This window comes from Dermacentor silvarum, chromosome 1 (genome assembly GCF_013339745.2).
Source record: "Dermacentor silvarum isolate Dsil-2018 chromosome 1, BIME_Dsil_1.4, whole genome shotgun sequence".
NCBI classification, from domain to species: domain Eukaryota; kingdom Metazoa; phylum Arthropoda; class Arachnida; order Ixodida; family Ixodidae; genus Dermacentor; species Dermacentor silvarum.
The window spans coordinates 58,043,070-58,070,503 of record NC_051154.1 but is presented as its reverse complement, the minus strand read 5'-3'; the positions used below and the strand labels follow the sequence as shown (position 1 = coordinate 58,070,503).

General features: G+C 45.7%; 1 protein-coding gene across 1 annotated transcript in view; it reads right to left on the bottom strand.

The window, feature by feature from the left end:
- LOC119463893 (junctophilin-1) overlaps nucleotides 1–27,434 on the bottom strand; it is a 101,402-nt gene that overhangs the window by 16,972 nt on the left and 56,996 nt on the right. The window contains exons 2-5 of the mRNA XM_037724715.2: nucleotides 22,426–22,724; nucleotides 17,664–17,834; nucleotides 11,936–12,270; nucleotides 9,626–9,744 (exon numbers count right to left, since the gene is read on the bottom strand). Coding sequence (XP_037580643.1) covers nucleotides 9,626–9,744; nucleotides 11,936–12,270; nucleotides 17,664–17,834; nucleotides 22,426–22,724 — 924 coding nt within the window. The remainder of the gene's footprint in view (nucleotides 1–9,625; nucleotides 9,745–11,935; nucleotides 12,271–17,663; nucleotides 17,835–22,425; nucleotides 22,725–27,434) is intronic.

The following is a 27,434-nucleotide window of genomic DNA, read 5'->3' as shown; positions in this document are numbered from 1 at the left end:
GGTGCCTCGATGCACTCGCTCGCATCGAGGCACTACTGCATACGCTACTATGGCGCCATCTTGTAGCAAGCCACTGCCGTACAGCACGTCTCGTGCGACATTCCGCTTTCCTCCTTCCCCTTTCCCCATACTCTCCTCTACTTTCCTTCTCGCGATTTCCGCTATCACCGTCTTTCCTCCTCCGCCCGTTCGTCCTGCCGATTACGCCGAGGCCGACGCAGGAACGGGCGCCTGAGAGCTGCGCTCAAAAAAATGAACTTCCTTCAATGAACCTCATTTATTCAAGAAAATGAACGTACACACAGGTGTACGCTAGCAACACAGGGTTCCTCTTTGTGGAACCTATCAATACACGCAAAATTTCCGCGCGACTGGTCACTCGAGGCACTTTGCATGTATTCGCGGGCTTCTTTCAGGCTCGGAAAAACACTTTTATGTAGCACGTATTCAGAAACAGAAAGCTGTATCGGGAGTTTTTCATGTTGGTCTACAATTTTCTCATTGAAACTTTCCATCTAACTATAATAGTTGAGAAGTTTAATAACTAATTAAGTCTAATTATGTAATTAGGCGGAATGCAGGAATAACCTGAGCATCTCCAAGAGACGGCAAACAACATTACCTTAGTTCTGTGCAGCTACATGGCATTTGCATATTTTATATGTTTTATCTTGGTGCATGGTAGTTGGAACACACAGTATGTGTAATATATATATATATATATATATATATATATATATATACAATGTGTGTGTGTGTGTCACGAGACTGCGCGCAATGGTACAAAGACGACGTTGACCACTGGGGTGAAGAAGATGATTGGAAATATTGTCTTTCCGCCATCTTGGTAGTGCTACAGCTCGCTGTCAATAGTTTGTAATAGTAAAAGGCCGCCCTTATACGGGCCGCCTCTTACTGGTACCACTGACCACCACGCTCTGTGCTGGCTTTCGAGCCTCAAGGACCCCACTGGGCGTCCAGGTCGCTGGGCTCTACGTCTCCTGAAATTGACGTACATTGTAGAGTACAAGTCCGGCCGACTACACCAGGACGCCGACTGCTTGTCTCGGCACCCCGTTGACGCCCCCGAAGCTACCACGCATGATACACCGTCCGGCCTTTTCTCGCTCTCCGCTTTCAGCCACATTGGTGACGAGCAACGGCGGGACACGTCTATAAATGATCTCATCAACCGTTTGCAGTCTGGCTAGTCGGACCGATCACTTCGCCTGTTCGTCATTGTCAATGACACATTATATCGCCGGAACATTCACCCCGAGGGAGAGGAACTACTACTCGTCGTTCCCGCACATCTTTGGGCGACCGCACTCGAGCAACTGCATGATGTCCCTACAGCCGGCCACCTTGGTGTTTCCAGGACGTATGACCGTGTACGGCGGAGCTTTTTCTGGCCCGGTCTCTACCGTTCTGTTCAAAGTTATGCCGTTGCCTGCGAGTCGTGCCAACGCCTGAAAAGGCCAGCTCTTCCTCCAGCTGGGTTCCTCCAACCTATTGACATACCAGCCGAGCCATACTTTCGTGTTGGCCTCGACCTTCTCGGCCCCTTCCTTCTCTCCACCACTGGCAATAAATAAATTGCCGTTGCTACAGATTATGCAACCCGTTACGCTATCACAAGACCTCTCCCGACCAGTTGCGCTACAGACGTTACCTACTTCTTGATGCAAGACGTAATTTTACATGACGGCGCTCCTCGTCAGCTTCTCACCGACCGCGGTCGCTACTTCTTATCTCAAGTGATCGAAGACTTACTTCGTTTTTGTGCCACCAAACACAAACTTAAGACTGCGTACCACCCTCAAATGAACGGTCCTCTGAATCGCACTATCACTGATATGCTCTCTATGTATGTTTCGTTTGATCACCATGACTGGAACACTGCGCTAACTTTTGTCACCTTTGCGTATAACTCCTCACGCCATGACACCGCCGACTACTCTCCCTTCTATCTTCTATATGGACGAGAACCAACGCTCCCTTTTGACACACTTATTACCAACCCTGCCCTGCCTACTGAATACGCGAGCGACGCCATTGCTACAGCAGGAAAGGCACGTCACATTGCTCGTCTTCGCCTCTCTGCGTCGCAGTCACGGCTGAAGTTGTACGACGCCCACCACCGGGACGCCCGCTTCAGTGCGGGTGATCTTGTCTGGTCCCTGTCTCGGCGCGTTGGCCTTTCTGAAAAACTACTTTGGAGATACTCTGGCCCTTATCGCGTGCTGCGACAATTGACAGACGTTACTTACGAAATAGCTTCGCTTGATCATACCACGTCTTCTCCTTACTCAGACGTCGTGCACGTGGCCCGCCTCAAGCCATACCTTTCGCCCACTACCCTGTATAGCCTGTCTTAGGCGCCGGGTCGGCGCTTCTCCGGCCGGAGGTTAATGTCACGAGACTGCGCACAATGGGACAACAACCCCGTGAGTGGGTATGCGCCAAAGATGATAAGATGATTATCATCATAATCGTCTTTCCGCCATCTTGGCAGTGCTACAGCTCGCTGTAAATAGTTTGTAAATATATTTTCATTTATACCGTTTCCCGTGGCAATATATATATATATATATATATATATATATATATATATTATGATTATTGTATCCCCATGCCATCTGTGAATCACAAAGCCTTATGGACACATCAACAGACACACGAAGTGGCTATCTTGGTGGCAACCACAATGCTGAATGATACCACAACACAGTATATCTTGTAATCGCTGCATCCCAGTTGAGACTCCATAGCAACCCCCATTATCCCTAGTATCCTGGCTGAAACTTCGTTAAAATGGCTATCCACCAAGCAACTCCGTTCGATGCGGTGGCTGTTGCTTATGGAGCTCTATCGCTTTAATATGTTCAAAGCTAAATATACCTTGGGTCACTTTCGCCCATGCATTCTGGGGGATCGGCCAAGAAAGGGCACATACCAATATCACGTACGCAGAACTGAAGTCGTCTCTTTGGGCACACACCCAGTGACTCAAGTTGTCTAGTAGGCCATACAGCAGCCAGTATATGACCACACAGTATATGCCCAAAGGTCCACGTCTGCTCGGCAAGACAGCAGCCAGCACACACCTATAGCTAGTGAACCAAGCTAGTAGACAGCTTGGGTCACTGGGTGAAAGAGGTTAGATACAAACGCACAAAACCGGAAAGTGGGCAAAACTCCCAAAAAAGTCCTGCGCCGTTTGGATTTGGAGAAAACTCGACGAAAAATATAGTGTAGTTTTAGAATTCCGGGAAACTGCTGTTTGAATATCCTGAGGAATTCCGCTTGGAACGGAAAGACAGATTTTGTGACGTGTTCTAGGCACTCTGTAACGATAACAGATGATTTAACAGAGATGTCATCGCTGCTTTCATCCTACCTGAAGTATACGACTATATTGACGGCGACATATTCGTTGATCCAATGAAAAGACTGTGGAGCATCATGAACAATGAAGTGTCAATTTTCTGCATAATTCATAGCGACGATTTTCTCTCGATCCGACGGTGGCCTCTGCTTTCTTAATAACTGTTTGCTCCCTCAATTAGCTTGCTTGTTGTTCGCTATATAAGAGAACGAACTTCCATATCCTCACTGACTCAATTCCTGTTCATCTAGCACAGGAGTTGGAGGTGGCTTAATAGACGGAGGTAAGGCAGCCTCAACCAATTCTGTAACGCCGTCCTGAGAAAAACGCGGTCAGTACATGAAGTTTCCCGCCACCTTGAGGTGTGTATTGCAGTAAAGATGCGCTGTTGGTCAATGGCCCCCGTATCGAGTAGGGACAAAACTTAAATTTCTTTTTCTTTGGTCATTAGTCAACGGCTTTCTGGACTGAGAGAGCCGCAAACCAGGGCGAAGAAAGAACATTTTCTCGCTGTTTCGCACAATAAACGTGCATTCCTCCTCTTCTTGACCTAAAACAAAAATTACTCCGATTAAACTTTCGGAAACAAATTCTTAGGTGTCTATATGAAACACGCGACCTTTTCTATTTTTAAGTGGACCACCTCGATGAGGAATTTACAGCTGAAAACGTGACACAAACGAAATTCTTGCAATTTTGGGATCATTTCTCTCCACTATTTCGTGGTTGTTGCATGCCAAAATATTTTAGCCGATTGTTTTGGCCCAAGGCTGCCAGGAAAAGTTAACAAAACAACTATGGTTAAATTAAAAGTTTTATAAAGAATCTAAAAAATGCCCCCACATTGGCTTTTTGCCTACATTATAAATATATAAAAATAAAGTTGAGGCCTACGAAGAAAAGTGCATAGTAAGCACCATTTTCTTAAAGGGATTGAGACGAAATTTCCGCTTGCAGGGAACGAAGATTCATTTTTGTAATTTTTTTTCTTTTACAATATGTTTTGCTGAAACGGTACAGTTGAAATGAAGCTCAGGCAAACAAAAATCTTTTTTGCTCAAAATATATTGCGAATGCATTTCCTTTAACTTTTAAAAAGAAATCGGTGAGGGGCGAGTTTTCGGCTGGTGCGTTTGGCATGGAATGACCCTGCTACGTCACGAACGTGAACTCCCCCCCCCCCCCCGCTCCTCCCCCCCTCTCCTCCCCATCTCCTGATGTTTCACATGGTAAAAACTGCTTTTCTTTGGATAAACGCAGATATTAAGATGCAACATCGCGTGGTGGGTTGCCATACTGGCACTGCATCCTAGATTTTTAGGTCACTTCGCGGTATTCCAAACGTACTTACGCGGTTGTTTTTCACAGTCTGTGACGACACAACTGCCTGCATCATATTAGCGCCGATTTTCTCGAAAGCTGGGGGCAAGAGTATGATTAAACCCCCTTCATACAGTTCCGCATGCATCTGATATCGTATCAAGGGTGAGTATGTTACGTAATCTCTTCCTAATTTACCTCTGAGAAGGATTGAAGGCAATGCGCAATGTAATGTGTAAGAGGTCGCAGGAGGCTATACCGCGGGTGTCTCACGAAACTTGAACCAAACTTCAAAAATATGCAGTTGCCACGTAGCTGGACAGAACCAAGGTAATGTTTGCCGTCGCTTGGAGACAGAGATTATTTTTTGCATTCCACCTAATTACATAATTAGTCTAAATATTTAATCAACTTCTAAAATATTATAATTAGATGAAAAGTGTCAATGATAAAATTGTAGAGCAACATGAAAAACTTCCGATACAGCATTCTGTTGCTCAATACGTGCTACATAAAAGTGTTTTTTCAAGCATGAGAGAAGTCCGCGAATACACGCGAAGTGCCTCGAGCGGCCAGTCACGCGGCAATCTTTCGTGTATTCGCGGGCTTCTTTCACGCTCGGAAAAACTCTCTTATGTAGCACGTATTAAGCAACAGAAAGCTGCATCGGGATTTCATGTTGCTCTACAATTTTCTCGTTCACACTTCTCATCTACTTATAACATTTGAGAACTTGAATAAATAATTAAGACATGTAATTAGGCGGAATGCAATAAATTATCTAAGTATCTCCAAGCGACGGCAAACAACCTTGGTTCTGCCCAGCTACGTGACATTTGCATATTTTAATGTTTGGCTCAAGCTACGTGGGACACCCCGTGTAAGCCTGCTGGAACCCAGGCGCGCGCATGGGCCATGTCCGAGCGGTTGCGACGAGTGGCGGCCAAGTTCTACGATGAGGTGAACGTGGTGAGTTCGCTGCCGGCGTGCGCTGATTCGGTTTTGGCGCTCACCGCATTGCGTTTTCGTCGATCCCGCCCACAACGGAAATGTGGCAGCCGGGAGAACAAGCCTGCGGCATCGTGCTTAGCAGCGAAACGCCGCTGAGCAACAGCACAGAGTTAGATTTGCATCCGCGTTTTCGCGAAACAACACCAAAGTCACTTCCTTCCAGATATCGTAAAAAAAAGGCGTCCGGATAGAGCCATTACAATCGTTCTCTTTGCGAGCATCGTATATCCAGCTCGTCATTTTCACTTGAACTCTATTCTACACGTGTTACACATCTTCTTCGACAGTTATACAAATACCTCATTATACATGGCAACTTATATCAAGCTTCCAACATGCCAAGTGAAATTAACAAAATCAGTGTCAGCCATGTAAGTCTTGTCGTCGAGCATGTACCGCGTGCGTGAAAGCAGCAAGTGCTTCAAATGCGAACGAACATAAGCTGCTTGAGCAAACTGTCAAAATTTATTGAAATTATGAACCTGAAACAGCTAGCTTGCGTAGCCTTATGTGCAGCATCAATGTACAGTGTGCCTATTTTCTTCTTTTACTTCGAACACTTTTAAGAAGTCTACAAAATTTACGCGAATTACGTCACTAAGAATGAATTATCTGCCCAGGCGGATATAATTTGCAAGAAAAACAAAGCAATTTATTGACTAATTAAACTGATTACAATAATCAACTTCCTAGTTACAAAATTTGCGGCACGTGTTTATATTGAGAAGTTGGAGGCAATCGTCATAAAAATCTAGTGACGTGTTTCTACCAGAGGTGGGCGAATGTAAACGCTTTCGAATACGAATAGTAAGTATCCAATATTGAATCGAATATCGAATGGTCATACGCAGACGTATCCATTTACAGCAGGAACATATATTTCTGTGTGATTAGGTAACACGCTTACTGAACAACCCCCCCCCCCCAAAAAAAAAAAAAAAAAAAAAAAACAGCTAACGATCAAAGACAAAGGATGTTTTAAACGCAAGATACTGTCATAAAAAAAATACCACACGAATAGCCTTACAACAACTTTACAGCCTGGTTGCAAACAAGCTTTCCAAAACAGAATGGCTGCTGTATGACTAGCTTTCCAAAAACGCCAAATAAAGGGTTGCCGGAAAAAACGCCACAAGTTGTAGAAAAAGAAATATAAATGTTCCTGAACGACTTGTGCACCATACACGGATGTAATAGGCGCCGTTGCAAAGAAAATGTCAAATATTGTAGCGTAAAAGATAAAACTGCTACATGACTAGACATCCAAAAAGACTAAATCACAGACAAGAAAAATCACAAGTTGTCATGTACGCTTTCGCCGCGTAACCTAAAACAAATCTTGCATTATCCTTTTGTTTCTGCATTGCTTTGAAAGCTTTTGCTATTCACTACTGATAACTTGCGATACTTTGTTTTGCAGACGCATTCGGTTGTTATGAAATATTTCGGTAGTTTTAGAATATTCAAAAATACCGAATAGTTCCTCTTCGACTACCAAATGTTAGTGTGTATAGTATTCTATTCATATTCGAAACTTCGAATGTTCGCCCACACCTAGTTTTTACATTTTAAAGCGGCCATATAGGCCAAAATAACTGGGGTCAAATTATTCGTTCAATTTACCTGATTATGCACGCGGCACCGCGAAGTGGGGCTATCTGTCCACAGCTCTGTGATGCAACGCACTGCGTCTCCAGACTGCGAGCTGTGCAATGTGCATTAGACTACAGGATATCTGCTGTGTGACTGTCCTCAGTACGAAGAAGGGGGGGGGGGGGGCATTGTTAACAGAACAGCGATTGAACGATCCCAGACTTGGCGCCATTTAAGGACGCTGAATGCTCTAGATTAAAATAACAACACAGTCGCACTCACTAAACTCCATAATGATACTGCTAGCCGTCGTAGGCGGCTGCTGCGATATTTTTAAAAGCCATCTCGAGTAAATGGCGTCACAACAGTCTGCCTAGCAGGCACGCTTGACTGGCTTGGTGCGTAAGAGAAAGCCCTACGTATTTTCAAAACTTGTGCACTTTCAAAGAGCAAGCAACGTTCTTTTATGTGATAGTAGGAAAAGATGTCGCGTACGTAACTAAAAAGACAAGGTAAAAAAAAAAAGAAGTGAGCGACGTCACTATCATCATGTTTGATGCCGACAAACTGTCGGCCAATCCGATGCTATCAATACCTGGCGCCACGTCTGTCGTCTGCTCGTCTCCTTGCCTACTACCCTAATCGTCTGCTACAAAATGATGCCACAATTTAAATTCTTACGCGTTTCATCAGCCGCTGCTTGAGGCCACGATACTTTAACGTCTTTATGCGAAGAGAGCAATCCAGTCTTTTCACTTCTAGGCTAAGTATAAACCAAAAGAGCATGCAAATATTGTACGTCAACCAGGAAAGCAGTTGTTTCTACTGAAGTTGTCAGGCGAGATAATTCATATTACAGCAACTTTACGCCCCTTCCTCGGATTAATTAGGAATATACCATGCACTACACATTTTCGGTTGCTACTAACCCAAATAGTAAATATACCGTGAACATTCAAGAAAAACGTGCCTTTATATGCAGATTTACCATTTTTATTATAAAAGGCATCACCCAGATATATCTTATATTTACAGAGAACGATTTGTTTCAAGCTGAAGGCTTAATGTGAAACTGCACTGAGAAATCTGCCCTGCGAAGGGGCAGATTCAGTATCAGCAGTGTAAGCTAATTGCCTCTTACAGCACGCATGCTTTTGCGGTCAGTTAGAAATGCGCGGAACCACCCGGGAAATTGCTGTTGTCCACGTATATAACTGTAACGGTGAAAGGCTGTGCAGCTGTTTCCTCTTGTTCAAACCTGTTTTCCAACACCACAAGCACAGCTCAAAATTACCTTGTTGAACAAAAGTGAATCCCACAATACTTTTTTAAAAAATCACAAGCACAAATATTCAAAACTTCTTGCGAAGCGGCACAGGCCGCATGCTAGAAAAGTAAATAAATCTCTTCGACTCTGCCTGTACGCTGAAAAGCACAAATATGCCTTGAATAGAACCCATGAGATATCACAAAACAGCTCACAGTGGCTTAAAAAGTATTCTGTCGAGTTAAAAAAAAAACTTGTATAAGTATAAGCTATAAAAAGCATTGTATAAAATGTTTACCAATGCACTGCCGACGACTTGGTTACGGCGTGTAAGAGAGGTCTCGACATATAGCTTGAAATTTTCTCGTTGAAATGTCGTTTCTGCAGCCATTTTAGCGTTGAGGCCTGACTTACACTATCTCGTGGACTGTGCGCAAAATATTGTAGCTTCGTCACCATTGTCCTCGCATCGCGCGACAACTAAAGTGCACGTGTTTGCGGTGGTAAACTTAATTAAGGGAGCTCTCACGGCGTTCTTTGGCTTTGCGAATACACTTACGTGGTTCAACTTGTGTTACGCAAACATTTACTCATAAGGGAGCCATTCGCTCATACCACATCACAGTTCGTACGCTGGAGAGGTTCGTATGAACACGCGCTGGTTAATGTGACAGCCGACATATAAACGAAGACGACCGGCCAGCGACAAACAGTTCTTATGAGCAAAAAGCTTTGCGAGTTTCGGCCAAGACTCCAGACTGGTGCTCGTTCTTGGTGCACGCGAGTGCACGCTCATCTGGACGTGGCGTACTAGTGTGCACAGATAAGGCTAATGAGGGTAAGCAGTATTTAAAGCATATAGCAGTCTACAGTGGCATTTCAATTAAAAGTCAAATTGTGTGTTTTTTTTCTACTGTACTTCGTACTTACGATTGCTCATCTGGACGCACGAATCTATCAACGACCTCACGAACGTTGAGATGCTGACAGGAAAACAGTCAGCATTTAACCGACTAGCATCGTAAGGCACTATCGACACCCCTTACCTGGTGTGTAAAGCTCCGGAGCGAACTGCTTGGAAACGCTGCGTGCCACCTCTGCATCGTCCTTGGCATGCAGGGCTGCAACATCTGCCTGCTCAGCCTTGCCCCTTGCCGTTGCCGTCCTGCAGAGAAGTCGACAGGCGTGAATGCACAGAGAAAAGTGGGGCGTTACGCGCAAATAATCAGGAGCAAAGGAATTCGTACGTGCCAAGGCAATGCCTCGTCGCGGATTGTCTATAGATCGAGACCAAGCAAAAACTAAGCGGCTGCAAGTGGGTTCGTCAGTCTCTTCCTTTCTTGGGACCAACGTCACTCGGTCGCATTTTCTCCAGAAACCATGCTATATGGTATGGCTTCAATATGAAGAACACGTGATGACAAGCGTAGCGAGAGCTCTTGTTAGCGTTGCAGCTCCGCTGGTGCGGAGCTAAGTGAAAGCTGGTAGGTTTGGTATTAAAGCGAAGCTTTCTTAGCGAACCCTCCCGGACTTTCCTGACCGTGGCTGCTGCTGTCTTGCCGAATAGGCGAGCGCCTCGCGTCGTGTATCACGTCCGCGCGAGAACACGTGCGCGCGCACCAGTTTCCATTGGTCCATGGACGCAGGAGTGAAACGGGGAACAAAAAAAGAAAAAGAAAAAAAGAACGGTAGGCGACCCTAATCTCTGACTTAGTGGCACTCGCATTTCGCGTCGTATACTTCTTTCAGCATACTTCTCTCCTCACCCTTCTTCCGTCGACAAACATCACCTTCGTCCTCGGGACATCAAGGCATCGACGTCTCGCAGTGTGCGTTCGCATGGCCTGCTGTTTGCACATCGACTTAGATTGCGAACTGTATAGCGCATAAACATAAACGTGGCATCACATTAAAGTTGTGACCACTACGGGGCATAAAAATAAACATTGCATGAGATTACACGTTGCAGAGATGACAATGAATACAATTGTACTCACCGCATTTAGTTTTATAGCATATGAGTAACCGCTTCACGAAAGCTTCGATTCAGAGCGATTCCAACATGTGCTTTGGACCTGCACAATTTTTTTTTTCGCGAGCGATGACATAGTTGCACAGTCACGCGCTTAAGCATGACTGTGCATGACTAAGCAGACATTTTTGAACTAGGACGAACGTAATGGCAGTTAAACAGCCGAATTAGTTCCCTCTAATTTTTTGTCATGGGTATATCTGCCGCTCTTTACCATGTCTCGCATAGTTAGACTATAGGAATGAGCAGGAGTGCAGCTTCAGACCAAGCGCGAGTTTCAACCAGCACTTGCGTTAGTCAAGACACAGAAGAAAAAAAATAACTCCTTTTTCCAGATGTTGGAGCAGGAGTGAGGCTCACCGCTTGTTCACGTGCACTTCTCCTAAGTCCCCATATCCGATATCTCTCTCCTGTGTTTTATCCTGCATTTGCATAAAGCCCACAACCCTGTGCGGCAGTCAAGCGACGCTGGTTTCCAGTGAAGCGCCTCCATCTACGCTCCACCGCGCACGAGAACGTGTATGGAGGGGCTTTAGTTTCCAGCTGCCATCGTGAGGGATAGACACGAGAAAGTACCCGGTCGCCTGCTCCACCACATGATTGTATGCTGTTTCTCCAGCGTTCCTTCACTGAAAGTCTGCAACCCGACCTACTGCAGTGCGCCGGTATGCAAGCAGTGTGTCTACGTTAACAAATTACTACCTTTCCGTTTGTCTCTATATATACACGCCGCCCCGCCTGTGTCATGCATGTTCCACCGAAGGTAATTATATTCGAGTGAAATCAGACTCTCTGGGAAATACTTGAAATAACTAGTGACATGAACATCCACCAAATAAGTCTTTTTTTTAACAGAACTTATCATTTCAGAGCCGTTCCGACTCATTCATCAGGGGTGACTTCGTGAAGACGCTGACACTCTTTATGGATTTGGCTTGGGAACCTGGCTGTGGTTTTCGCGGAACGTGACCTTTCAAGATCCTGTAGGATTCCAATGAGCATCGGGTTCTATTGGGTTCTGACGTTGGTCTCCCATTAATAAGCCTAGTCTTTTGGTGTTTACGTCATTAGCCTATTTGCAAGCGTTCCACAGCTTGCCGGCAGAGACACCTGAACTGTTGGTGACTGGAACGAAGGTTGAGAACGCAATAGATGCGCTATCGCGTACTAGCCCTCCACTGAGCACCCCACCCGTGTATCTGCAGTGGAATTCATCTCAATATGTCAGTGACTAGCGCCCTCCGCTCCTCATACTGCCGCATTTTCGATGCTTATACCGCTTACTGTCGCACACGCGACACACTCCAGGTGGTCATCGACTCACCTGGAGATGGCGATGTCGGCTTTCTGCAGCGCGATCTGTGAGGCCCGCAGCGCGGCGGCGACGGCGGCCTCCACTCGCTCGCGGAACTTGGCCGAGCGCAGCAAGAATAGGTGCTTCTTCTTGCCAGACGTGACCAGCAGGTTGTTCTTGTACTTGCCCTCTTCCCGGGCGCCGTCCTTGAAGGTGGTGACGCCGTAGCCGTACTTCTTGTTGTTGTACCACTCGCCCTCATACTTGAGGCCATCCGAGCGCTCGGCGATGCCGTAGCCCGAGCGTCGGTCGTTCTTCCACTCGCCCATGTACGTCTCCATGACGTTCTGGTCTGTCATGTCCTCCTGCGAAGCACACCCCACCCGGAACCCTGACGACGCGCTGACAGCCACGTGGGGCTGCAGCAACGTCTCGCGAATTCACGCTTTCAGCAGTATTGTTCGACGTGCGCGGCATGCATGCATCGGAATCCTCGGTACAGGTTGTGCCAACGTTAGAACACCTTTGAAATGAATGTAGTGGCTGTTACGGCATGATGGAAGTTGGAGACTTAGCCCTCTTATTAGGCTAACACATAAAGCAAAGACGATTCAACTAGCACTTGCTAATTTTAAACATCGAGAAATTATCTCAAGATGAATACGTGTTTTCAGTTAGCTCAGAAACGATGCACCGAACTAAATAGGTTTAACCTACGCCTTCTATGTTGCAGATACTGCGCAGTCATTGCTAGGTAATACAAAAGTAGCCGCAAAAGCTAAAGCATCCACAAAACGTAATTAGGCTGCTATATTTCAACATTTTTTAATTACATTTTTGTTGAAACTGTTCCACTCACATGTAAATAACAGAGGCATACGCTTGAAGATATCTCAGCAAATTACACAATACGATAATTCGAAGCGAGAGAAAAAGAGAAGAAAAACACTAAGATATGCGTATCTCGAAGCAATTTTTGTTGTGTTTTTTGCGACGCTTTGATCCATGCGGTAGGCAGAGTGAATGAAGCATACCACGCCGCAGTTTAGTTCATAGTGCAACTCAATTGTGCGGTCATAGAAGAATATTTATGTGTTGTAGTGTACTACAGAGAGTCTCCTGTAGAGAAATTTGAGCTTCATAGCTAAGGCGGATTGTGGAATGTATGATGAGTACTTGGAACAATCTGCCCACTGTGCTTTGTAAACGTGATCAACATGTACAACACAATAAAAAAATAAGCAGAAAAGATGGCATAAATGCAATCAGTAACCAAAAAACGCTTGCTCATAACTGGTAAAAAAAGCAAAGCTGGGCAAACAAATGACACCATAGCAAAAACAATTCGATACGCGATGGTTGCACTGTATATATATATATATATATATATACCATTCTGATTTGTCCGTGCAACCGTGTTTGTGCCTTAAACGAGCCCCTTAATGTTTTAGCGAGATGCTATACGTATACGAGTTGTTTCTAACAGATTGACATTCTGTCAAATTTCATCAAGGATAAATAGATTTATTTTCGAGGCCACGTCCAGAAAACAGGCGAACTTCAAGGAAAGCGGACGGGGGTGTTCATGTTAACATACGTCAGTTAAAACAATATACCATCAAATTTTTCGAATTGTTAGTCGATGTGCAAAGCGACGAGGTTTGTCTTGAAGGAGCATCAGTGCTGCGTGTTAATTAAAAGGCAAGGTTGTTGCGGCTTCGTCGCTTGACATTTGATAATATTGTAGTTAATGTGATCGACCCTACACGCAAAAAGTGCGCTGCGGTGTAACTGCAGGCGAGAGTGCTGATGATGCAGACTGGCTGCGTGGTTTAGACGAGGCGCAGCTGTAAGAACCACATGTAGTGACGAAATACTAATTTCTGCTTCGTGAAGTGTGAACGGTCGTTCGCTGCTCGCGATATCTTTTTTATCCCAGCTCATATACGCGGCCATCATATATAGTGATGAACCGTTTACAGAGACTCCTTCTATAACTAGCGATGAAGTTAGAAGGGCATGACCAGGAGAAAAGCTGTTGGAGAAGATGGAATAGCAATATATTTAATCAAAGATGAACGAGATATCATGCTTGAAAAGCTTGCGGCCCTTTATACGCAATGCCTCACAACTTCAAGTGTACCAGAGAGCTGGAAGAACGCCAATATTGTACTAATTCATAAGAAGGGAGACGTTAAAGAATTGAAGAATTATAGACCCATTAGCTTGCTTTTAGTATTGTATAAAATATTCACCAAGATAATTTCCAATAGAATCAGGGCAACACTTGACTTCAGCCAACCAAGAGAACAGACTGGCTTCAGGAAGGGATAATCACGATGGATGATATCCATGTCATCAATCAGGTAATCGAGAAATCTGCGGAGTACAATCAACCTCTCTATATGGCTTTCATAGATTATGAAAAGGCATTTGATTCAGTAGAGATACCAGCAGTCATAGAGACATTGCGTAATCAAGGAGTACAGGAGGCATGCGTGAATATCTTAGCAAAGATCTACAAGGAGTGCACAGCTACCTTGGTTCTCCACAAGAAAAGTAGAAAGTTACCTATCAAGAAAGGGGTCAGGCAAAGAAACAATCTCTCCAATGCTATTCACTGCATGCTTAGAAGAAGTATTCAAACTCTTAGACTGGGAAAGCTTAGGAGTGAGGATCAACGGCGATTATCTCAGCAACCTTCGGTTTGCAGATGACGTTGTCCTATTCAGCAACATTGGAGACGAATTACAGCAAATGATTGAGGACCTTAATCGAGAAAGTGTAAGAATTGGGTTGAAGATGAATATGCAGAAGACAAAGATAATGTTCAATAGCCTGGCAAGGTAACAAGAATTCAGGATCGCCAGTCAGCCTCTAGATTCTGTAAAGGAGTACGTTTATGTAGGTCAATTACTCACAGGAGACCCTGATCACGATAAATTTACAGAAGAATAAAATTGGGTTGGAGTGCATATGGCAGGCATTGCCAAATCCTGACTGGGAGCTTACCACTGTCGTTGAAAAGAAAAGTGTACAATCATTGCATTCTACCGGTGCTAACATATGGGGCAGAAACTTGGAGGTTAACAAAGAAGCTTGAGAACAAGTTAAGGACCGCACAAAGAGCGATGGAACGAAAAATCTTAGGACTAACGTTAAGAGACAGGAAGAGAGCGGTGTGGATCAGAGAACAAACGGGGGTAGACGATATTCTAGATGGCATTAAGAGGAAACAATTGAGCTGGGCAGGCGATGTAATGCGTAGGATGGATAACCGGTGGACCATTAGGGTTACACAATGGATACCAAGAGAAGGGAAGCGCAGTCGAGGTCGGCAGAAAACCAGGTGGGATGATAAAATTAGGAAATTTGCAGGCGCAAGTTGGAATACGCTAGCACAGGACAGGGGTAATTGGAGATCGCAGGGAGAGGCCTTCGTTCTGCAGTGGACATAAAATATAGGCTGATGATGATGACGATATACGCGGCCAGCGATGGCGAGGCTTTACTATCGCGTTGTGAGCATACGTTATCAGCTGGTCAACACGTTACCTATAGTGACCTTCGTATTACAGCCTACCCAAAGCTCTGCTGAATTAAGCGAACACAGACTAATAGACGGACTAAAATTGCTGAACGTGTTTGGGCCCTCTTCAAATTCCCCCGCGAGGGTAAATGCTGAGCCACGTGAGCAGGCTAGCGGGGCGAGGCAGGATATGGATGATGTTCACTCCAGTGCGCCCTCTTCAGCCCCGTATTCTCCCGAAGTGTTGCCAGTCCCGTGACTGGTTTCTTCAGTGACGCCGTGCAAACCTAGATTCTGTGTTCGTTGAGCGCTCAGACTCTGCCGCACTTGATAAGCGGTGCTCTCGCGGAGTAAACTAGTTACCCTTTGTATTTGCATCCATTTTAGAAATTGAGAGGAACAGGAGCCAAGATTGCGCTGCTTTTTTATTTTTTTCTGTGAGATTTTAGTTCTGTGAAGGAGAGGAAAAGTCTCAGCTATTCTATGTTTCGGGAAGTTTTAACACGTAGGATTAAAAAAATAAAAGTTGCTGTATTTTTCACTTATAAGCGACTAGCTGTGGCGAAGAAGGAGTGACCTTGCCTCGTTTCTCGGCGGTCTGGGTTTCTCACGTGGCCTCGAAAACATTAGAAAAGCAACATTAATCCAGAGTTATCGCTTAAAGAGAAGTTGGCACTACTCATCAAAAAAGAGGTAGCATAGCAACTATAATGCATTTGATATGTTAAGGTTGAAAAAATGATAGCTACTGAAATGCGAATCAGAAGTTGTTTCATTTAGGTATCCTTTCAAATATGGTAGCGAAATTATTCTTATTAACCAACGCTTGTTCGAAGAAACACATGCAAAAATTCGTTAGTCCCGCATGCCACACTGACACTAATAAAATAATGTAACTGTAACCAAAGCTGAAAGCCAGTAAAACTTTCTTCTTTTCTTTGGTATTTGAGTAACATGCCTTGACGTAACAGTTAAACCGCAGGACACCAACAGCGCAGTCAAGACCCGGTGTAACGAAACAGAAAATAATGTTCTAGTTTTTCTGTCCGGAATGTAGCCGCGCTTGTTATCATGACAGCCAATTACAAATATACCAAAACGGGAATATTAATGCGGTTTACAATATAAAAAAAGATTAAATCCTGCCCAGCAGACAAAACAAACATGCTCATAGCAAACAAATAACCTACAGAACATTCCACCAAACAACCAAACGAACAAACGTGCATGCAGTGTTATGCATTGTTTAAAGTTGTTTAAGTTGTATGTAGGCCATGTCGCCGAAAACCAAATGCATGATCAACACCGCAGCCGTTGCCAATGACATTTCTTTTTCAGAACCCATAACGCTTATGAAGGACTTGAGAAGCATGAAAGTTGCTTGCGAAATACAGGAACGATGTTGCTCCACACAAAATGTACCCGAAACGTGTCGATCCACACAATTTCCAGTGACGATCACGACTAAGTAGCACGATCGAGAAGAGGTGTATTACATGAAATTTGTCAGGTTAGAAAAAAAAAAGTTTTGAACAGAAGGAAGTTTTCTTGCATAATTAACCATAACGCCTTTCTTTTCAGTGATTCCGTGAGGGTGCATAAAAACGGGTAGCGCTTCGCAATTCCGATAAATCTCTGTCTTCCCCCCTTCCCCCCCGTTTCACGGTCGCAAATGCATTGCACATTCCGCCGCCACACGCCGGCATGCAGCTCTCTCCGCTATACCTTTGAGCCCCGCAGCAAAGCCAACCTGCAAGCAGCTTTTCAGCGGCGTGTTTCGCCACACATTCACTAGATGGCGCGAGCGTGCCAGAAACGCCCGCCGGCCGCCGTTTTTTTGGCGCCATCTGACGCTGGTTATCGCAAGCGTGGAAAACGCAGAACGAAAGGAACAAATGACGGCGTTGACCGAAAGCAGAAATCAAAAAGGAAGCGCTTCAAAGAAGGTAAAAAATCATTCGAAAAGCGGTAAGAACATGGAACATGCTCGCAGCTTTTGCAGGCTGTAGCACGCAAGCTTGTCTCTGGCAAGCAATAAGCAGCCACTGCAATTAGCCCTTTCTAATATTTCTTTTCCTTTTTCCTAGCAGCCGTTGCGACGGCGTTGAGCCCACAGGCAGTGCTCGTTATACCGGGTTTCGACTGTTGTGCGTGTAGCTGCGCGCGCGAGAAAAAAAAAAGAAAAAAAAAGCATGCAGAGTAATGAAAAAACAATGAAAAGGCACAAACTTGTGACACGAAGGAGGCGTTTGAATCGGTGTGCGCTTCTGTGAGCCCAGACTGGGCAGACTCAGAGCTGGCCGAGCTCATATTTGAGCCCGACGAACGCAGCGACGAGCCCGAGCTCACACCCCGCTTATCGATGTCGCCTGTGCTGTGCTGCTTCTTGATTCGGAGGCCCTGGAAGCAAAGTGCTCAAACAGTGAGTTCCCAGTGTCCCAAACAAACGCCGGGTCCACGCCATGCCTAATACCGCGCCGCTGTGAAACGTCATCGGCTTTAAGCTCTGTGCAACGGTCTACTGGAGGATGCCTCCTCTTTTCTCCTCCCCAGTTTGAACTGAACGTAGTACAAACGTCGGCATACATGGCCACATACACGGCTTACATTAGGGAAAATTGCAGGAGTTAATAATTATTTTACTCTAACGGCATCGAGAGTTTTTACAGGGCAAGGGCATGTTACAAGACCTTAATCTAACTAGAACTTTTTCTACAAAATTCACGTAAATTCTCTGCGTGTGGAGTAATGTGCATTGAGTAGCTTGCGACCAATAAACCCGAGAGAGAGAAAACATTATCTTCAGCAGAAGCCAGACGTCAGTGCAGAACATCAGCTACAGTGCTAGAAATTTTCGAAAAAAAAACTTTAAAAGAAAACGTCGAGAAGTTGCATTTGTGTGTGTGTGTGTGTGTGTGTCGCATGGCTAATGACAGTAACAATATATACAAATGTATATCTCTGCTCTTAGAAGGGATATATATGGACTTCTCTTCAATGGAATTCGTTCCTGTATTTGCGAACAGACTTGATTGTGTGGCTGCACATCCCCTGCCAATATCCTGGCAATGTTGTTTATGCTGCAATTAAGCATAAAAACAGTGACAAATGAAAAATAACACCTGAAGCTTTGTCGCGGCTGCTAGTGCAACCAAGTTACGTCGAAAGCGATTCGCTAGGTTTACGACAAAGAGTGACTCCCATGTCGTCGCAAAAGGAACAAATACTGCGAGTGCGAAATGGGCCTGTGGCTGGTACTTTGCAGCTTGTCTCACGCTACTATACGAGCTCCCCTGAGTCGCAAATATAAATTTACCGCCTGGAACGCTTTAGTGAGTGACATTTTATGTGCGATATGTCAGGCAGCTGGTAGTGAAAAGTTGACACAGAAGCTTCCGTCCGTTTCTGTACCTACGCCGGCTTTATAATAAAGTCTACGTTGAAAGTTGCGAAAAACCCTCATAAGGCGAAAGTAATCAGCACTGTTTTGTCACACCTCTTCTTTTGTCTTTGGCATTGCACGGCAGGTCTCTTTTCTTTTTTTTCTTTTTTTTTTTTTTACTCGTACAAATACGCGAGAGTGACGTTTCGTAGCAGTTGGCTTTAAATGTATACTTTCATGCCTTAATTTTTATTTTTCTGCTAATATGTTTAGCTCTCAAACCTAAAAGGCTTTCGCTATACTGTGTTTATTCTTACTTACTCTGTTATCCTAGTCTGTACTATGCTGAGGTCGTCATCCTTAATTTGCATTCGTTTATACGAAACTCGGCACGTGCGAAAAAAAGAAAAAAACTATTCGAGGACGATATGAATATTAGCAAACTCCTGTGCGATCTAAAAAGAGATCGTTATTTTCGTATCATAATGTATGCTGAACTATGGAAATGACCTCTGCCAAAGGCTACCGCCATCTGAATTGTCCTCAATCGCCTACGTGAAACTGTGGGTGTTTCACCTAATGAAGGGAAGGGTTGAGGTGTAGCCGGCTTTCGGTAGTAAAGCAAGTTGTTCATTCTGTCAGCATGAACTGAGGAAATGGCCCTCCGGTAAAAACGGTGAGTGTCAGGTCCGTTCTTGCTTTTTGCTTCACTTAAAACAGTTGTGACGGTGAGACACTGCCGAAGACAACATTTCAGCAGAGCTTGATGTTGGATAAACTTACTTCAGTTCGCCACTGGCTTGGCTCGATAACCTCTTGCTCCAGGGCGTCACGTCGGGTCGAGACCAACTCAGCACTTTCGTTTTTTGTACCGGCAGTGGACACGCATCCTGTCTATCGCCATAAGTGAAAAGTTGTAGCGGACCAGTAATGTGGTCGTGATGCGGAGAACAGTATTTGAGCTGTTATGCATGTGCTCGTATCGCACACCGTGCTGGCACCGGACTCCTAAGGTAGCATTCACAGATATTTACTTTAGTAAGAAGTGTATGCCCAAGGCGAGCGCCTTTCGCTAAATCACTGAATAAGTAAGAAGTAAGAAGTGTATGCCTAAGGCCAGCGCCTTAGTAAGAAGTGTATGCCCAAGGCCAGCGCCTTTCGCTATCACAATTGTCCAGCACCCGCTCTTACAAGGTGTGCTTGCCTACGAACGGTTTCGCGAATCCTAGCACTGCGCTGCTACTATGTTGTGGTGTTAATGATCTTCGCGTGTTTTTGCTGTCCTGTGTCTATCTCTTCGCTATGTTCCAAACCTATTATTTTCTCACTTCAAGGTGGAGGCCACTGTAGGCTGTTGGAAATCATCGTTTTGTTGAACGTTCGATCGTTTTGTTGAGATAACTCTATGTGGATGTTTTTCAGTGATTTATATGTTTCTACTTAGTTTGATTCAAGCAGCTGAAGTTCAATGAGACTTGATCTAATATATTATTTGATATCAGATGCCGTTTGCTTCAAAACAAGTGTTGAACGCATTGAACGCAAGAAAGCTGTGCACGAGCAGAGTATATACGACTCAAATAGACGCGTACGCTGCTGAATCGTGTAACTAGAAAGTCTTTGTTAGAAAAATAGATATCTGCCGAAGTCACTGCACTTATCGTCACAAAGCAATTATCCTTTTGCACAACTTCTATAGGTGGCGCGAGCGACATTTATTGATGAATAAAATCTACAGACGCAAGGATTTGAGCGACAATGTAATCTGCTGAGCAACTATCTTCGTGCGGCGTGGCTGAAACTTTCAAATTGTAAAAAAATCAGATAAATTCACGAGGTAACCATATAAATATTAGATAGGTAAAACAGCTGCGTTTTTCAAACGCTTACAGATAATGAACATGTGGTTACACGTGTTTTTAAAGGCGTGAAGTTCTCAGTACTTAAAACCTAACGCGCAAGAGAGCATTCACTCACTTTCGGCACCTACGGTACATCCTTGAGTAGATTTTATGCCTTTCAAATAAATTAGAAAACTCGGTTTTCTTCGTCCAGCTTATGTAAAAATAATAATAGCAGTGACATTTTCGTGTTATTCTCGAGAATTTATTTAGTAAGAGCTTTGAATTCAATTGAATTCTGGGGTTTTGTGTGCCAAACCCACGATTTGATTATGAGGCACGCCAGTAAGAGCTTTCTATTTGCATAATAAAGTGAATGCAGTCTGTCGAGTATTATTATGTTCATAATGCCTACAACAGCTCCATTTTTCTCTTATATATTCACATAACGATAACGAGCGAATGCGTATTTTAGCGTTGTAACCTGTTGTTAATGTGTGAACATACGTACGGGCTATCTCTCTATTCACGTGCTATCAGCAGCAAATGAGTAATGCGAATGTGAGTGCGCAGCCTTCGCCATATTCTTCGCCGTATATTGTATATGATGGCGTGCTAAGGATCGTGTCTCCGCCGTATGCGTGATGGCGAAAGGAAGATGTGTGCGTGTGCTACTGTCACACTTTTGTTCAATCGCGTAAATGATGTAAGTTTCACTACAGAGCAGAATTTACTGAAAGCCGTGTGACCAATTACTCCGCTGCAGTTGTTGCCAACATGCAGCGCAGGCAAGCAGATCTATGCGGCTGTGTGCATTGACGGCAAATTCAAAGGGACACATAACGGCTTCGAAGCAACAAAAAAAAACATAAAAACGGTTATTCGGATTTTATGTAGCAAACCAATGGCTGCCGTACTTCAGAAAGAACATCCCAGATATGACATAGTATATGACATTAGCCAGTGGAAGAACTGCTTCAACTAAGCGCTCCTGCAGCGTTTTCTTCGCTCCGATTTCAATGCGCATAAATGTGTCGCCGATCCACAGAACCAGAAACTTCTCTTAAACTGTGCCGCAGTTATTCATTTTTGTAAACACGAGTATGCGTTATGAAGACAGTGCTCGCATGCCTGCATTTTTAGGACCAACTTCACAACGCCGTGACGCCGTGACGATGATTCTGGCACTATGGCATCTTTGCACCTTGGGCAATGCCGCCAAGGCACGTGCGATCGCGAAACGCGAAACTGAAGGTTACCTACACTCTGCGTCACTAAAAGCATCTGGAATTGTAAGAACTGGAGCTAGGGACAGCTTACGAAGGTCTGAAACTCTGAGGTAGTGTCTCACGCATTGCAGGCTAGCGGCTGGCCAGTGCCCATGCGCTGACCGATCGCCGTAGCCAACCTTGGAATAGCATATCTAGACCATGGCCTAGACTTGGGACGATATCAGAGTTCTTCTTATAGATATGAAGTGTTTTTTTTTTTCTTCCTGTTTTTGGTTTACTGTCCTTTAGTGCTTGAATTTTGTGACAACTGATCAGTGATCGAGGGAGTAAGGGAATTCAACGCTTTCATCTCTGTTATAGCAATATGCACAGACATCCATGACGTAGAATTACAAAGTATAAATGAATGAGTTGTCTGTTTCGCTGGCGACATTGCTGGCGCGCCTGCCCCATTTCGCACAGTGAGAAAGAGCCCGAGGACGGGCGCAAGGGAGTCCCGTCGCCGAATCTCTGCCGACGCCGTGGAAGGCACGCACCTGGAGGATGGACTTTTTAAAGTTGGACGACTTCTCGACCAGCGACCGACGACGCTGCGGAGGCTCGTCGCTTCGCGCCTTGAGCACGAAGCCGCCGCGGCAGTCGTCGATCTTGCGGTCCCTCTCGGAGGCCGGGTCCACGGGGTGGCTGCTGCTGTCCAGCGACGTCTGCGAGGTGCGAACCTCGACTTTGCCGCCGGAGCTCGGATTCCGGTTGTGCGCCGCCAGTCCGAAGGGGGCGCTCGACCGGACGCCGTAGCCATGCCGCGTGCCGCGCAGCCACTGGCCCTGGTAGGTGCCTGCGTGTAAAAAATAGCAACACTTAGCCGGCGTCGGCGGTTCGGCCACGTCGCCACGCATTTCTGCCCCTTACGTACGTGCTCTCTCCGCTGCCTTTTGGGCATTTCCTACACTGAGTCAACACTATATGAAGACACCTTGAGAATCAAACATTTATTGAAAAAAGAAATGACAAGCACTGTGTGATGAATAAAATTCCTACTAACATGTTCGTTTCTTACTTGCTGATTAAAGCGAAAGTAAAACACACGCACACGCATACACCAATTATACCAGAATTGCAGCTCACGAACTTAGTATATTTTCCTCGTGCAGCAGGGCTGCGTTGAGCAGGCTATTATAATGCAGTACGTTTGTGAAATGCAAGCATCGTTTCAATATGCTCAGCTGTCTTGCGCGTTTTGTTTAGCTTTCTTGTGAGATAACGCAAAAAATTACTTTCTTCTGCGAAAAAAAGAAGGGGAGAACTTAGCTACTCTGCCTTAAGTTGTATCGCAACAATACTAAGCAGATAATTTTTCAAAGATTGAAAACGCCGACTTACGTTTGGTGGCGAAAATTGACCCTGACTTGTGCCAAAATGAGCCGGAATAATTCAACAGCTAAGTCTGCCTCGGAGAGACGTGCGCGCACTGATCCATGGGAACTATTTCCACCATGCGGTTTCGAAGATAAACCACTTATGCAGAAAGCGATGAAGGCAAATAAGTTGTTTTCTATGAGGGAGAAATGACCACATCGTTGCTGAAATATAACATATTTTTAAGGCACAAAGTTTTGTTCGTCTCATTTATAGGTGTAAGGAAAAAATAATATAACGGTTTGATGGCCTACTGAAGATGAGCAAATAGCGGGACAAGTACAATAGGCACTAGGAGCCGGTGATGAACCCGATAATATCGGTCATTTCATCATTTCGTTCCCCACGAATGTGAGACGACTGCGGCAATGATCGACGCCTTTCATTTAAAAAACTTTCCGCTGTAGGCAGCGAAGAAAATTGTTGCAGTTGTCCGAAAAACTTTGTCGTGGATAACACAGCAATGTAAACAAAGACACGGACATAACTGAGTTTGTCGTGAAATGCATCGTCCATCTCGAGTGCATGACTGTAAACAATTTTTATATCCAAGAAGGCCCGAGATATCTGGTCAGCGATATAGCTGAAGGAAGCCGAGTTTGACTCTCGAGGCTGCGTATCCTTACAAGCGAGTTAGCGTTGATATTATCGCTACAGGGCACCAAGTTACCATAACTGTAATTGCTTACTGCAGTGTGAAAAGAATATTTGGTTAACGAGCCAGTGGTATCACCACTGATAATTCAAAGAAAAATCGCTTTCTCCTCTCCAGGCTTTTTCAGTCTTTTCTTCTCATGCCATGGCCGCATTTCGATGGAGCGAAATGCGAGAACACCCGTGTACTTAGACTTAGGTGCACGTTAAAGAACCCCAGGTGGCCCAAATTTCCCGGAGTCCCCCACTACGGCGTGCCTCATAATCAGATTGTGGTTTTGGTACGTAAAACCCCATAATTGAATAAATAGATGATACCAACAGGGTCAATGTTCGTGACGTCACCAGGGTGAAAGCTGTCGATTGGCCCATATACGAGGGAGTATCCGTGTGCTAGCACGCTTTGCCGTGCAGTCCTACGCCCGCTCTTCCTCGTTGTCTTGCATGATTGTCAGCGCGCAATCAACTGATTTCAGGTCGCGTAGTTGGTTTTGCACTGTACGTGCGGCGGAAACTGCGTGTAGACGAAAAGCGCGGAGTCCCAGGATAAGCGTTAATGGATGGTGTGTTCAAACAAGAAAAGAGCAACAACGTGACACCTTCGGTACTGGCCTAGTGTCCACGTGTCCTCAAGAGAAGTAAGTGGCCAGGACGAGAGAGAAACCGCTCTCTTGCCTTCTAGTTCTGAGTGACTTGGGGGCCCTTAAAGGTTGAATCTTATTGCAAGAATATCCTACTGACATCTACAGTCAAGTGAAAGGCGAGACCACCTATCGTCTTTGTTTACATAAAACGCAGCGTTACCGAAAAAAAGAAAAACGACATTTATTAATTCGTGCAATAAATTCTTTTACTCGGCGATTTTTTCGTAATACTTCTACAATGTTGTTAAATTTTTATAAAACAGCGCTAAAGAAATTACGGGGTTTCACTTCCCGAAACAGCACAGTGGGTTATGACTCAGGAGGGACGTACTGGAGCCCCCCAGACTCCGGGTTATTTTGATAAATGGGGATCCTTTAACGCGTGCTCACAAAGTGCGGTATACAGGAACATTTTTTTTTTTTTTTTTTTTTTTTGCATTTCATCCCTCGCGGAATGGGGCCGCCACGGCTGGTAATGAAACCCGCGACGTTGTTCTCAGCAGCGCAAACGCCAGCGAGTCATGGCGGCGGATGTAAAACAGCGTAAAAGGACAGATGCATAGTAATGCCCAGGAACCTATAAAATCAGGAGCTTCTGGAGGCAAGCTATTTTGTTTCCGTCACCATGAGGAGGAGAAGAAGGGAGAAAAATAAGAAGACGAAGAATGGAAACACAACGACGACTAAAACGGCGCGGCGAAAAAAAACTGTGCCGCAGGAAGCGAGTCTCGATTTCATTGCGAAGCCCGAACCGTATCGGTCGGTCAGAAAGTAAACATCGTCTTCGCCTTCAGTCGGACACGTCCCCGAGTGCCGCTGGGCAGGGCACCAGAATAGAGACCCCGGCTCAGGCCCCTATGTACACTCGGTATACGCAGCGCCAACCTCGCTCTCAACTGCTTGATCAACATCACCTGCGGGGTGGGTGGCGGTCTGTGATCTGAAGGAAACGGGGAAAGGAGGAGCAGAGATCCGCCGGCGGGTTGCGGACTCCAGACCGCGGACGGCGGGGCCCCCTTGCACGCACAGGCCGCCGCATAGCAAAGAGAGAGGAGAGATGTTACCATGTATAGACCCCTCCCCATCCTCCGCTTTCGCTTCCGTTTTTGTGTACGTCTGCGGCGTCGCTCATTGCTGACAGCTAGTCACGCCATGTTCACTGCGCGTTTATCAGCGACGAGAATGCAATGTGCTGCGTGCTGAGCTCAATTCGACCGCGCTGCACATTGTGGTGAGAGGGACAGAGACATGTGGCGTTGGCGTGTTTACTGACGAACGTGAGCAAACGAGAAGAGGGAGGCAAAAAGCGGTGGAAAGAGAAACGAGCACGAGCTCTTTTTCAGGAATCTGCGCTCACTAAGCGTGGCGCCAACCGCAACAACTCTGTACATCGTCGCCGGGGAGACGATGACAACACGAGGTTTACCCTGCCCTGCACGCGACTTGCCCCAAGTCCATTCTTCTTTGGCCACTTTCCATAATGCTGCCTCGGATGGGTCACGTAACTTTTTTTTTTTTTTTTCGCTTTTATTCTGCTGCGCGCTTCCTAAGGGCGTACTTTGGCGGGGGGTCGAGCGAACGCCCGAGGGAGCACGACGACCGCAGACCACAAGGCTGTCGCGACTGGGAAGCCGAGAGAAGTGGTGTGCACGCAGAAGGAGGTGCGGGGGAGTGTCGCCGATGTGGAGCAGTCGAGGCAAGGGCCAGCGGCTCCCGCGTGACGCCCAGCCGAGTGAGCTATCGATTCGCCTCCCAGGGAGAGACGCCGGCCGGTTGAATGGTGTGAGCGGAACCACGCCGCCAGAAAGCGCTGCCCCATTTCCGCGTCTACGCGCCGGGGCTCGCTCGACACGAGAACGCCGCGTTCGCGCGCCGCGGGTCGCCAAATGCGTCCTGGTCATGTCGTTTGCCGCTGCGATCGCGGTCGAGAAAAAAAGAGAGAGAGAGAGAAACAGAGCAAAAGAAAAGAGGAAGGCGGCGGCTCGAGAATTTTACGACGATTCCTCGGCACTTGGTCATCTCGGCAAGGACAAGTGCCGTTAGTGTGCATAATTACGTGCACCACGTTGAACGTTTTACCGGCAAATCGTTCTTTGCTCAATGAATATCGGCTACTAAACGAGCCCATAGAGCTACCGAGGCTAAGGAAACGACACGGGGAATTAAAAGCGTGTGATGCAAGGGAAAATCGATTTCGTGCTTTTCGTCAAAACTGGAATGAACGTGAAGGAAAGTGCAGCACTTAACACCACGACCCCTTAGCACTTGTTAGATCGTGGAAATGGTTGGGGCAGCGTGCTGGCGCCATCTGCTGGAGGTCGCTGGGTCAGGACAATTTGTGTCAGAGCGAGTGCGACTCGAGTGGCAGGCAACCGTTAGCCGCACTGCTCAATGTGAAGCGAAGATGGCTCATTCAATGAACGCCAGGCCATGAGACGCGATAAGGCCCGCCATCGCTTTTCAGCTTGAAGAATTTTGAGGCTCGCCTGGCACAATTTGGAGTTGCTGCTACAAGGGAGCCGCGAAAGCCAATCACACGAGAAGCGACGGCCAACCCATGTGGCGACCCATGCGATAACATATATACTTGCGTTATGAAAAATGGTTACAGCGCAGTAATGAAGACGAAACACATCCGCGAAATGCACAGAACGGTTCGCTGGTTTAGGGGATCGCTTTTGTGTTTCGTCTCGCTTCGCGCTGTAACCACATTTCCTAATACTAGCAACCAACTCGCCCTGATTTCAGCAACATTAACAGTTACATACATTCCATATCACGAAACAGTTGACTACGCTGGTTCAAAAACCAGCCTTGCTCCAGCCAATCAT